We start from the raw sequence: 14,367 nt of genomic DNA on the forward strand, positions 1-14,367 counted from the left end.
TGGAAACAAAAATGGGATTTCCATTAATCAAGAGCAGAGTGACTGTGGAGGGATGGGTGGGTGTATAGAGGTGTGTGTGTAGGCTTGCCCAGGCAGTGTGCCATCATAGTCTGTAGAGACCGCTGGGGCACAAACACCTCAAACTAACACACACATTAACGCGTAGCTCACACTCTTCATTTCGTCACAATCACACACTTCAACACATGCACAAATATTTTCAAGCAAACACATGCCCCGCTCACAACTTTGTCACTTAAAGGATTCACAGTTGTCTCTTTATAATCAAGAGTAAACATGTGTTTGAGACAGAGATAAAGATGTGTCTGCATCGCAGATGAAATTCCGGCAAAAACAGGATGGGAGGATTAGAGGGGTAGAGAAGCGAGAAGAGGATGGTGACTGAAGAACTAGTCAAAAAGAGAACAGAGAAGAGAAAAGCCTAAACAAAGAAAAAGATTTAATCAGAGAAACAGTCTGAAAGAGAGAAGGATAGAGGAGACAAGTGGAGAAGATATTAAAAAGAAGAAGATGGGAGATAATTCCAGAAAACAGAAAGGCGAGAGATTTGGGGAAAGAGAGGAGGGAAGCAGCTCAGTGGTAGTGCCAGTATGAGGCTGTGAACACAGGCCCCTGTCTAATCCTGCAGCTCTGTGTTGTAATTAAATGAGAGGGGAGCATAGAAAGCCTCCATCCCGTCCAGACGCTCTCACTGTTGCTCTGCCAGGATCAGAGGATAGAGGATAGACCACTATTGCATTTGTAATACTGCACAACTGTTGAAACCTTCTTTCCCTTTTCTAGTTTTCAGCAGCTTTGTGCAGTGTCACTCTTTCTTTTGCTATTTCCCTCCTCGTCAGCCTCCTTTATTTCATTTCCATTCACTCGGCTTTAACACAAATCGGTGGATCTACTCAATCCAACTTGAGGAAAGTTATGTCGAACATTTTTGGCTAAAACCACAGCGTTTTATTGACCAGGAGAACAGCGTGACTGAGTCAGTTTATTCCCTTTTGACAGTGTGAGATAAAACATCAGAGTGAGATCAGATGTCTTTGATTCATGATTTCTCCACCTTCCCGTAGCTTTGCGGATAAGTGTCTATTAGTCTCCAATTTTTGGACCGAGTCTCTTCCTCAACATTTGGTATCAGTGGCTTATCTCTTCAGCACTACAGCAGGCCTTACACTGGCATCATTTGTACTAGGCTTAGCCGTGCTCAGGGAACTAACCCTTTCTCCGTTTCTATGACTGTCAGCGAGTTTGAGGAAGGAGGGGGAGACTTTTAGTGTTTCAGTTTTCAGCTTTTCATTCAAGAATTTTTTTCTTCGATACATGTTGAGCGCGAACCATTGTTGAAAGACCCGAGGTCTTCTTCTCTCAGCTCACGGTGAACATGTTTAGACTGCCGGTATAATAATCGACAGTCAGCTCTTCCTGCTCGGCTGCTCGTAGGCACCCAAACACTGTCAAAGCAGAGTATTAGTTTTCTCACTGTGATATTGTACTCTATTTCACCTTCTCCTAATCCTTCTTCCAGCTCTGTCAGTGAATTGGCACGAGTAATTCTTAGACAAAACCAGATATGCAGAAAAAATAAATAAAGGCGCAGAAGAAGCTTTGCACAGCACTGAAATAGATTTTACATCTGTTATACTAGTGTGTTTTGTTTTTCTTGTCCTGCTATCTGAACATATATTCACAGGAAGAACTAAGGCAGTTTATTTTAGAAGTAGTTTCACACAAAGTGGCTTTCTCAGGGCTGTTCTCAGCCTAACACAAACCCACAGAATGGCTTCATCTCTGAGCGTGGATGTGACATGTGGCTCTGTTTGAGTGCATGTTCTAATGTTATACAATGTGCTTTGCTTATAATTGCTCCTGTTTTTTTTAACCACAACTTAAATAATATTTGAATATTCCTCGATTCTAAATTTTAAGGAGGAAATTTTTAAAAATATTTTTTAACCTGGTAATTAAACGCATCACGGGTATTTTTGACATGTCCTTACATGTGTCCAGAGGGAGTTTTAAAAGCTCGGTTTTAAGCTAAAGATCTCAATCCCCTCATCAGCTTCAGCCCTCTCATTCCTCCTCCTCCTCCTTCCAGCTTTCCCTCTCTCTGTCTTCCTTTTCCCTCCTCTTTCCTTCTCCTCTGCCTCCCTACCTCCCTGCTCACACAGCCCCCATCTCCTGCGATGATGCTTCTGCTTTTCTTTGCTTTCCAGCCATTTTACATTTCTTCATGTGTCTTCTCAGTTTTTCCCCCAAATCAAATTCCTTTTTTGTAAAAAAAAAAAAAAAAACATTTTAAATTGAATTTTTAAGTATAAACTACTCTCTTTATTTCACTTCGCCTGTTTTCTCCTTTTCTCTTCTTCCCCGTTTTTCTGTTTTTCCCCTCAGTCCTAACCCCCCCCACCCCCCGTCCAGGCTGTGCAGTGCATTTCTCCCTTTGAAGTACCGTATTCTGGTCTGTTCTTTTCTGTTCACGCCCCGGCGCTACGTGCTGTCAACGCTCCTGGCAGCAGATAATGATCTCCCACTGCTTTTGTAATTGGCCAAATAAACACTTGACAACACTAGTTTAAAACAGACAAGTTATTTGGTTTTAATTAACATAGTAGGGCCTGTAATGGCTTCATTAAAAATGCGTTATTTCAGCTGCACGTTTGATTATGTTGGAAGCGGACATCTTGAGGGCCTGTGTTTATTTTCCCTTTCTTTTCTTTCACGGCTGAGCGTTGCTTGGTGTCGCCTCCTCTGTTATCGGTGTGTTTTATTCATTTGAATCAAGTGATTTACAATTGTGGTATTTATTTTAAACTCCACATTAAGTGCTAATTATGTGGTTTTAAGCGCTGAAATCTGCTATTTGATATTGCCAAATAGATGGGGTTGATATTAGCTGATTATTTTGTGTCATACAATTTTTCATAGGGAAATAAAGACAAAATATCAAAGATTGCCGAGAAGCACCATCTGTCTTTTTCATTGGTTCCAGTTTTAAAATTAGGCTTTTTAATGCTAAGCTTCCAGATCTTTAGATTTTGCTTCGGACAGAGTTCACTTCACTTTTTATTCTGTCAATTTGTGTATTTTTAATTAACAACTGGAAAAATCTTTTCTCACACAAATGCTACTTAGTCAGGTGAAAATCTTTTGAAATTAATTTAACCTTTTAAAATAGTGAAACAGTCCCCTAATTCATCTGATTGATTTGATCTAAATTGACTGATTGGCAGAAATTCTATTGACTCAAGGTTGAAAACAAACCGCCAAGCAGAGAGCTAGATGTTTTCTGTCTTATGTATGTATGTATGTATGTATGCATGGCTGTGTAGGCACAGGAGGAAAGAATATGGCTTAGGCAGAGCAGAGGAAAAACAACAGCTTTGTTTGTTGACAGATGCCTCCATGCTTATGGTCTGTTAATTGGATAACAATGTAAACAATCACCGATGGCGCCCGTCTCCTGTGTCAGTGTGGCATCTTGTTTCCCTACTTTCTTTTTCAGAGTCAGATGCTGCTCTCCCCCCGTCGTCTCTCCCTGGTGCACCAGGAGCACAAACTCTCATACCGAATTCACTCAGAACGCCCTCACACACGCTTATATGTAGTCCACAGACACACGTCTGCGCACACACACCTGCTCCACCCCAAAGCCTCATTTACTCTTACCTGATGCTGTGGTGTCATAACAGCCTGTCGGGTTCATTAGCATGGCAGCCATTTGCGACGCGCTGCTCCTGAAGTGGGAAAAGGAACGCAGCAGCCCGGTTGCTCGTTTTCCCCACCTTTGGGATGAAATATGTTTGCAGCAAACACACGCGCGCACACACATGCACGTACACACACCCCATTTTACTTCTCTTCATGGCATTCGGCTCCCTGCTATGCTATGAAGCAGCTGACTGGGTGAGGGGCATAAGCTTGATGTGACAGCCCCTCCCTGCCCACACCGGGCTCCCTGGGACCCCGCTGAAAAGTCAAGAGTCTAAATGACACGTTGAAATGAGGACAAGGAGATGAAAGACATGGAGTCAGAGACTGCCAACGTGCACATGGTGTGACATTTCCAAGCACCCATGGGAGATGAATAGCTTTTCTGATGCTGATATGTCCTCCTCACCTTCTCCTAATTTACTTACCTTCTTTTTTTTTTAATTTTCTCACCCTTTTCTCAGAGTCCTTGAACACCCACTTCTTTTGCAGATTTTGTAGTTAACACGTAGTGTAGATTGCTTTAATTATTTTGTGTGTTTGTTCATATTATTTATTAAAAGACAAGAGCAGGATTTCATTCTTTAGAAGTTAAAAAGAAGAAGTTCCTTTATTAGAATTTGCACACTTCAAAATGCTTATTATGACACTGATAAGACTGATAGGACACTCCACAGAGGGTGAAGTTGTAGTTCAGTTCATGGTCAGAGTTCACATTTCATTCAGTACAATAGCGTGTCTCAGCCGTATCGCTCTGCTCGCTGTGAGGTCGGCCTTAAACCGACGCTATAGCTTGCCCTCTGACCTTCTACAGCATGTACAGGGAGCTGGTTAATTATCCCGCTGTGAGGTTAGAATAGGAGCCCTAATCAGAGGGGCTGACGCAGCAGTCATCAGATAAGCCCTGGACACATCTCGGTGTCGCACCACCTCACCCCTCCAGCCCAGGTGTTAGATTGGCTCGATGTAACACAACCCCTCTGGTGATTAGCTCACATAAGCTAAGAGGCTCACCGTGGTGGTGGGTGTCAGAGAGAGTCAGATTGTCCTGTTTTAAAAAACATAGGTCAGACCCCCTTCTTGTAAGCTAACTCGGTCAGCTCCGTTGTGGGTGGCACTGCATTTTCCTCTGAGTGTTGAAAACAGATAAATGTTTCTCTCCTCGACGACATCGGCTACGTTCCTGTTTGACCTTTGTCACAACTGAAATTAGTCATTATTAGCCATCAAAAACACACCAAGTTCTAATCTCCTCACTACTCTCTCTCTCCCTCTCTCTCTCTCTCTCTCTCTCTCTCTCTCTCTCTCTCTCGCTCTCGCAGACACACACATGCTCACACACTAAAGAGTTTTTAAAACACTCACACACTCTCTCTCCTGTCCTGTAACCTTCATCAGTTTGTTCTGGATTGGAGCCTTTTTAAGAAAACAAACCTGATGTTTCCTCTTAGGGAAACAAAGATCTCTGCTGCTCAGATTACAGACAAGATTTTTTAAAAACATGATGTTAGAATAATACACACACTCTTACAAACGCACACACACACACACACACATATTCAACGAACTACACTGAAGCTACACTGTTCTCCAGTCTGGATCGCAGGGCAAGTATGGTGAGACAAGAGAGTTTAGTAGTAGAATGACTGGGGCTGTGTCCTCACTGACATGGATAAATCTGAAAATGCTCTTGAAGAGTTTCAGATGCTATAGTTAAACTACTGATACTACTACTGCTAAAACATAATTTCTTGTGTGACATTGTCCCTTGTCATAAAATCCACTTTGCTGAGCTCTTTGGTTGAGATCTTCTGCAGTTTTGGAAAATGGTATCCCAGTGTGGATGGAGTGCTGAAATGTTCCATGTCCTCCAATGTGAGGACTTGCTGCATTTCTGCGCTGTAAATTTATTATCTTTGGGCTGAATGCTTTATGGTGCTTTGAAGTTGGGATGTGGGAAGTTGACATTTGACATGACATTTTATGATTAATTAATTAGAAAGATCAACGTCAGATGAATCGATATTGACTTTAATTGTTAGTTGCCCAGGCATTAAGCCATTTTATTGGTGGTTTGTCTGATATATTCCCTCTACTTCTGTCTACCTTGTCTCTTCACAGATCACCCAGTTGGATCCAGGATCAACTCTGCTGGAGGCCAAGTTGTTTCCGCAGGAGACGCTCTTCCTGGAGGCTAAAGAGTAGGAACTGGCCCCTCTGATAGCTGAGAGGACTGAGTGACTGATGGACTGGCTGGGCACACACTAGTCACCGAGCATGGGCCCCTACCAGTCTGGGCCTACAGTACACACCCTCACACACACACACACACACACACACGCACCAACACACAAAAACTATCCTCTCAGACGTACATGAACACACTGGCATGCACATCCAGTGACACACAAGTGCAAGTAAGCTTCTCTGCCCTCGTCCTGGTCGTGGCACATGAATGCAGAGTGTGCACGTGTCGCAAAGAGGAGCAAAGAAAGTATCACAAGCACACAGCCAAACATTCACCTCCCCCAAAACCTGCTCCCTCTCTCTGTCTCTCCTCTCACGTATTTCACAACCTCACGTTCCCAACTGCTGTGTCATGGTTTTCTCTCACAACACAAACACAACACAGCACGATAACAGCATTGAGAGACAGAGTAGGCACATCTTTGTCACAGGATTAAAAAAAAAAACAAAAAAAAAAATTTAAGAAAAACAAAAAAAAAAATGGACTTGTTCCCTTGTGTTTCCACATTCAACATACCAAGGCTGCTTTTTTAGAACATGGTTTTTGTGTTTGAAATTAAAAAGAAGAAAAGGAAAAAAAAAAAAGAAGATTAAAGATAAAATAAACTGCAAGAAGAGATGTTGCCAGCAGTAGTCTGGGCCATCTCATCTCAAACCTGTATTTACCCCCTGACCCTTCCTGAGCCCCACTCTCCATCCCCTCCCTGCCCTCCTCCACCCCATCTCCCACCCCTCCGTCCGCCGTCTGCCGTGGGGGTGAGACGTGACGGGACTCCTGCAGCATCTGCAGTGCCCCCCTCAGTCTCCGCCCCCCCTGGTTTAACATCCACTGGATCCACAAGCCAACAGATTGCTCAGTTTTCAGTTCATTTTTTTCTTTTTCTTTCTCTTGATCCTTTTTAAGTTTGATGCTGTATTAGTTTTAGTTTGATATACATTATATAAAATATATGAATATGAACATCAATTTGTCTCGTCCAGAAATCTGTTGAAACACATTATCACACACGCACACACACACACACACACAGGTCCAATTTAGATGGAAGATCATCTTATTTTTTTTATCAGTTTTAAAATCACATTTGATTTCTCTATCATGACTTTGGATTTATTAGGGGTTGACAGCAGATTTAGTTGAAAATGTATCAAAGCAATATATGTTTATTTGATGCTTTATGCAGGTAGTTTTCTTTTAACAAATCTAGATGTTGCATTGTTATCAAATCTGAGGTTTTGTTGTGAAATTTGTTTCTACAAATTTTGAGAAACCAAAGTCTTGAGTCTAGAAGAATAAATGTCAAAGGCAGTTCTCTGACACTGGCTAACAGAGATCATGCTAGTTCCTGTTGATGTTCCACTTCTTATTAATGTCTGAGCTGTGGGCGATGGAAGAAGTGGTTCACACATCACAGAATTCCCAGTTGGACAATCAAGACAACCTGAACACTTTGCCAGTCTTACTCAGGTTGTCCAGTTTCAGTTTTTACAGAAACAAAAGTTTAGATAAGCGCCTTCACATCTGTGATTTGCATACTTTTTCTTAACAACTGTTCTTCAAATATTCCTACTCACACACCACCTGGTAATATCAGCCACACCGCAGCTAATTTCCTGCCTTTGGCGAGGAGAGATCATGCAGGCTTAGCCCTCCATCTGTAACAGGGCTCTTCTGTCAGCTAAAGGCGAAGTTTGAGAACCCCAGCAGAGCGAATGTCACAAACAAACTGCTTCGGGGAGGGGAGGAGGGATACACAACCGAGACTGGACAAGAACTGATGGGGTTCAGTGAGATGCAAGGTAATACAAAATTAAAGTTCCAGAGGCTTTTTTTTGCTGCTAATGTGTTTGTATCTGACATTAGTTATATCTTGAAAACAGCATCAAAGAGAATTTTCGCTAATAGTGTGTTTTAAAGATATAACTTGATGTCTTCAGGACCAAAACGACAAATATGCTGACTTATTAAATACTTTGATTCTGTGAGTTACTTTAATGAAGAATCATTAATTTCTTATGAATAATGATAATAATCTTTACACAACTCAAAGTCAGATTTGATTCATTGTTGACTCTGACTGAAGTTAGCGCTAAGAACACTTTACCTGAGTCCAAAACTCACCTCTGTCTCTTCAGAGGAATGTTGTGAGATCGCATTTAGTCCCAGAGCTGTTTAAATCTTCTTTATGAACTGGTTTAGATTAATTTAGATCAAACATTTGGAGGAAACCGAGTCTGTTTAAGCTGTTTTGAGTTAGTCTAGTTTCAAGTGGGAGTTCTGTGAGCTTCACCTTAATCCTTGTGGGTGAAATAGACAATTATCTCCTGAATCTCTCTATGAGCACCGCCATCAAATCCTGTGGTGTTTATTGTTGGGAAATGGGAGTCTGAAAATGTTTTATTAAGGTCATTCTCAACTATGTAGTTGTCTCTGGCGGTTCTAGTTATATTAAAAAAAAAAAACCAAAACATAAAACTGGGACTTCTTGTGTGATGCACGAGGTGAGTATGTTACACAGGCATCCCTGACTGAGAGTGTTTGTTTGTCAGTTTCTCTGTGACCGTCTTGTTTCTCACGCAACGAATGAGTCGATCTAATGTGCTCAGCCAGCCACACTTCCCCATGTTTGACCAGGCAGGAGATGTTGCTTAAGGCACTGACAGAAAGAGTGAGTGGAAAACAGTGCAGGATTCGTTCTCTTGACTTACTGCCTCTGTGTATATATAAAAAAAAAGATTTAGCTAGTAACTTTAATTGTGAAACAAGGTATGACAAACATTTTGTGACAAAAATACCCTCATTCTCAACAACTGGTATTTGTTATCAGAGGAAATTAGGTTTTCTAGGAACGATGGAGAAAAGTTTGGGCTATTTCAAACTTAATTTGTTGGTTAGTTTTCCCATGAGCCTCAAAAAGACCTTAAAAGGCCTTGAATGTTGTAAATACTTCCACCAAAGAACACACCACAAGTAAGCAAAATGCAGATTTTTTTGTTTTTGTTTTTGTTTTTACTGCCATCGACTCAGTCCATGAAATACATGTGTTGTGGCAAATTTTCAGCCTTTTCAGAGATCCCCCTGAGGAGCCGTAGAGGTGGCTTTGACCGGCTGGCTGTGCGAATGATGGAGGAGATGAAGCAACATTCACTGCAATGGCAGCAAGAGGACATAACAGGTAACAGAGTTCAAATATCCCTCAGTGATCTGACTTGGGCAGAAAATCCTGCAAACAGCAGAAAAAAATCATCTCTGTTTTCATGAGGAAATTATCTTATGCTTATGCCAAATGCTTCGTATGACTGGTTAAGTAAGGCCGGTTTAGGTTTTGGTGCCGAATCTGTCTGAATGTTTCTCTATCCCAAATTTGCAACTTCTGCCCTGAGGAAAACCCTGTGACTTGCTATAATGTGTGTTATATGTGAGCTGTTTGAGTTTAAAAGTGATTTGGCCATGATGTCTTGACTTGACAATGTTAAAAACTGGTTGTGATCAGTACCATGTCTGTCCTTAAACACATGGCAATGTAGAGTCCCTCAAATCTAACAAATAAGACCTTGAAATTCAGTGGGGAATCCTTGAATTTGACCAGCGAGTGTCAAGGCCCAGATTAGTTGAAGGGAAATGCTCAAAGAGTCAATGTTAAATGTCTGTGGATGACATTTGTATGACTTTGATGCAAGGTACAGCTAGATCATTGAGTTGGCTGTAGAGTCGTGTGTGTGTGTTGGCTGTAGAGACACGTGCAGCTCAGGGCGAGGGCGAGGTCAGATCAGGGCGAGGAGCTCAGTGAGCGTGAAGCGTTTATGCAAAAGAACAAGACAGGTGCACCTCTGCTGGTCTGTCAGAGTGTGTCCTCCTCGGGGGAGCGGTGCACATAGTGCAGCTCCTCTCGAGTGTGAGATTACAGTTTCTATCACGCAGCTTTTTGAATTTAATGAGCACAGGCATGTTGCTTTGTGCTGCTGCAGCTGATGATGATGATGATGGAGTCGGAAATGCCAGTGAGACATAATGATATTCCTGTATTGTACCTGACCAAACTTGTCATCGGGTTCTGTTCCAGTGGGGGGAAAAATGTCATCAGCTCTTGAACTGTGTGAGGGAAAGAAGTATGAAAGTTGTGTGACAAGGATTTGTCAACATATTGGATAAATTTGTACTTTATACTATTGCTACAAGACAGGATTATTAACAGAAAATTAGGAAGTAATTAAGCACTATTTTTGACACATTTGTTTTGACACTTTTAATTTCAAAGAAGCGTATTAGCAACTTTTGAAATCCTCTCAAAATATAGACATTGGTTCCCCTTTCTTTTCTTTTTTTTTTTGAAACTTAGACTTGCAGTCCTTCTACTTTTATAAAGGAGAAGGCATCAGTGTTTGGGCTGTGTCCTTTTCCTTGACATATTTGTCAAACTTTGGCTGGATGTCTTAATCAGTGCCCTCTAAGCAGCACTCCTTAAATCTGACACGGGGGGGATGAGAAAGTGTCTGTGTGGTAATGAGCTTACTCTGCCAGCTGCCCTGCCACACATTCAGTGGTGGCAACATCAGGTTGTTGTCTTGAGTCTCTGATGACAAAAGGGGAAAGCGGTCCACGATGTTTAACCAGCTCCGCCGGGGTCAAGAATGCAGCCCACTGGCGAGGGAACAAAATTCCTGACACAAGTGATCTCCCCTCCCTCCTTTTGAAGTGGGACCCAGTGAGATCTCAGAGCACGGCGGCTCTTCGGATCACAGGATCCCTGCTCGCATCCCAGACTGGCCTAACCTGGAGGGTCACCCCAAGTTTACTTTCTCAGAGACGCCGGCCCTGCCCAAAGAAACAGAATCTATACAGCTTAAACTGTTGGGTGGGCACAAAAGGAGGACGGGAGGGGACATCTTTCCCCTCTGTCTGTCTCTCTTCACAATGCTGTTTGTTAATGACACAATAGACATGGAAAGACTTTGGTTTTTATGTTGGGGGGGAAAAAAAAACAAAACCCATTTTCGTTGCAGCCATGTAACCAATCTGATTTAAAAAGTCTGGCTTTGAAATGGGTCTAAATTCTTAAAAGGCTCAAATGTGTAGGATCCTCTTTCAGGCCGTGTCCACTTTATTCAAGGAAGAGCAAATTAAATTCCTTGTACTCCATGGAGCTGGTCATCCTGTTTGGTGAAACAGAGAAAATAGACTGTCCAGATTTAATTAAATATAACTTAAAAATATAAACTGATTTAATTCTACCCTTGTGATCTAATTGCTTGTTGCTGTTGTAAATGTTCTTTTCACGTTCAGCAGCTCGTGTCCCTGTGCGGTCTTGAAGGGCTCCTGAGGTCAGTTTTGTTGGGTTAATATGTTTTTAATAAGAGCCACGCAGCAGACCTGTGGATTCTGTGCTCGTTCAAAACAAAGCGGCCAAACCAGTAAATAAAAAAATGAAAATGAAAACAAAAAATATATACATTCATGTATCAGGATTTGGTAAAATCCATTAAACATCGAATTAGTGAAGCCATCGGTTTTATTTTAATGGAAGTCCAGTTTTCACGTACAAGACGTGTGTCCTAATGAATTTGTCTTACGCAACAAATTAGTATCAAAACGCTGTGGTTTATTAGTAGTCCAGTTTTTGTTTAGATTGTGTTTAAGGTTGTAAAGTGTTCGCGGTTTGAGCTTAATTTTGATTTGGTTTTGTTCGTTTTTACTGTGGAAGAAAAAAAATCTGGTCTCGTCATTTTCGTGCATATCAGACAAAAAGTGGATATTTTCTAAGTTTAATTAATATGTAAAAAAAATAATCAGACACCATAAATTTAGCTGCCGCTTTTAAAGTGCGACGATATCTTACATGATATTGTATTTCAAACCGTCTGGCAGTCGGTGTTGGTCATGTGTGATGCTAAAGGAAATATTCCTCAGGCGGACTGAATGTGTCAAGTTTTAGTATTTGGACTTCAAGTAATTCCAAAATAACGAAAACCTCATTCTGATAGCGCGTGTTTTAACGTGATGCCAAACACAGCCGGCCATGCGCTGCTGGCCAGGGGGCGCCATAACGCGGACAAACTGCTGCGGCACCTGCTCTCGGTTTAAATGTGCCTGCGCGCGCTTCTGTAACAATAAAGTTTCAGATCAAAATTAAAATAAAATAATAAAAAAACAAATTAGTAGTCCTATAGGCCCCCAAAAGCTCAAGCTGAAAAAATATTTTACAAAGCAAGTGTTCACTTCAGTGATGAAACTCCAAAATGTTAATTTAATAAATCTATAGCTACAATTTAATACAAATGAATGTATTAATGCAGGCTTATTGGCTTTAAATTAACTACAGGCTGGAGGAAAATGACACAAAAACACCCGCACAGCTGTGACCTGCGGGCTCTTACCGCACATGAATGCGCCGATTAAAACAAATGGGACTTAAATAAATAAATGAAAAATAAATAGAAGGGTCCCTGACTTGTTATTGCTCTAACGTCTCCAGCCTACAGGCGTGTTGGCAGTGCGGCCCTCCGCCTCTGCGGCTGGCTGCTCAGTTCACGTACAGCAGCCTCCTGTTCCTCACACACATCCGCTGCTGAGGCCTTCTCAAAACCTGTGGTATTCGGATTATCAGCCGCGTGGGATAAAGCAATAAATGAGCCAGTGGGGTCCTGAATGGGTGCAGTGGCGTGAAGGGGAGTAATTACAGCTTCATATTAATTGTGTTTCTCTCTCTCTCTCACTCACTTTCTGAACGCGCGCGCGCGCACGCACACACACAAACACACAAACATTGGGGCGAAGCGCTGGTGACATCTAGGAGGGCCAAGTCTTTGTGCTGAACACTTCAAGTTTCAAAAACAAGGCCAATTGAAGCGGTGCAGCTCAAAGCCGGCGCCATTGTAGGCGAACACATTGAGTTTTGATTGGGGACAATGGTGTTTCTCAAATTTCTAGCAAAAAGAAAGCCATACTCCATCTGTGATCTCAATGAGGGCCTATTCATGAGCTTCCTTCTTTTCTGCGCCATTCGTTGGTGGAGAAAAGGAGGCAGATGTGGAGGGATAGAGCAGGGGAGAGTGCGTTTTAATTGGCTGCAGTGTGTAGGTCTGTCTGTCTTTTTCCCCCTCTCTCACACACACACACTCACACTTGGAGTTATATGGCACTATAGGGCTTGCAGCAGAGAGAGCGAGAGAGCCCAATAATCTCGCCGTGTTGATGAACACTTGTAGCCCATTCATTAAACAAAGATAATCCCTGCCAACCTACCTCGGGGGCACAAAAACGGTATTTTTTTTTTCTGTGTGTGTGTGTGTGAGAGAGAGAGAGAGTCAGGGTGAGAGGGAGATATTGCCTGAGTGCTGGCCAACAGCTTTGGCAGAGAGGGACCCTTCAGATCTTTGAAATATTCATACGCCATGGCAGGGTTATCCCCCATTTACAAATAAGTGTTATTCTAGCGGGTGAAGAGTGATGCTTGAGAGACTTTCTCTCTGCCTCTTCAGCTCAAGTGTTTGCGTTACGTGGCCCTCAACCAGCCAATCCTGCTGAAATTTAACCTTCATGGCTAAATTTCTTTGTGACTTTTTGCGAGGACTCCCCTGCAGGATGCGAGCCGATCCGTAGAGCGTCCTTTCAGTTTCTTCTCCAGTTGTAATTAAGTACACCCGCTGAAGTACTGTACTCAAGTGCAGGTGCTTCCTTTGATTATTATTTCCGTTTTTTGCTCATTTTTTTTTTGCTCGACAGGGTCAGCTACCTTTGTGATTTTATATATTCTAAAACATGCCGTAGATCAAAGCAGCCACGGTAGAAAGTATAGCTCCACCTCAACTGAAATCAGCGTTAAAATCATATTTAAGTATAGTACACATTACTGCACTGGTATTCATACTCCAGGATTATAATACTTTCACAATATGCACGAGTCCTCCTTCGTTGCTTTTGATATTTTAAGTCCATTTCGTTGATAACTTTGTGCTGCAGGGTTTTTTTCCTTTCTGGACCCTGCAGACTCCACATGTCCCATCAGTAGCTCCCAGGTATTATACAATTAGTGTAAATGTTGATGATGACTAATTATAGACTTCACGTGTAATTATTTGATAATAATAATATGTCCATTATGGCCCCCAGAAGTGATTAAAAATGAACACTAATTTATTTTAAAGCTTTCACTTTATGTTACTGTTGTGTGTCCATGTAAAAAAAAAAAGAAAGAAGAAGAAGCAGCAGATAATAAATCTCAACAAGAATGTGTTTTATGTGTGTCCAGCCTCCACTGACTCGGCCCTTAAAGGAATGCATTTAGACTCGACCCGTTTCCCCGGCGCAGTGGAGCTGGTGTGAAGTGGCAGGTTAACAGCCTGTTGTCTGGAAGCCCGGGCCTGCTCGGTGTGCCCGTCAAGCGTGTAAATACTTCT

At 42.0% G+C, this 14,367-nt stretch overlaps 1 protein-coding gene across 3 annotated transcripts in view; it reads left to right on the plus strand.

Moving 5' to 3' along the window:
* The window catches only part of faf1 (Fas (TNFRSF6) associated factor 1), a 66,786-nt gene extending 60,231 nt beyond the window's left edge, over nt 1-6,555 (plus strand). For all 3 annotated transcript variants that reach the window (XM_046391246.1, XM_046391248.1, XM_046391247.1), the window contains one exon: nt 5,845-6,555. In XM_046391246.1, the coding sequence (XP_046247202.1) occupies nt 5,845-5,928 (84 nt within the window). In that variant the 3' untranslated portion in view covers nt 5,929-6,555. The remainder of the gene's footprint in view (nt 1-5,844) is intronic.
* The last annotated feature ends 7,812 nt before the right edge of the window (nt 6,556-14,367 follow it).

Source organism: Scatophagus argus, chromosome 6 (genome assembly GCF_020382885.2).
Source record: "Scatophagus argus isolate fScaArg1 chromosome 6, fScaArg1.pri, whole genome shotgun sequence".
Lineage (NCBI taxonomy): Eukaryota > Metazoa > Chordata > Actinopteri > Scatophagidae > Scatophagus > Scatophagus argus.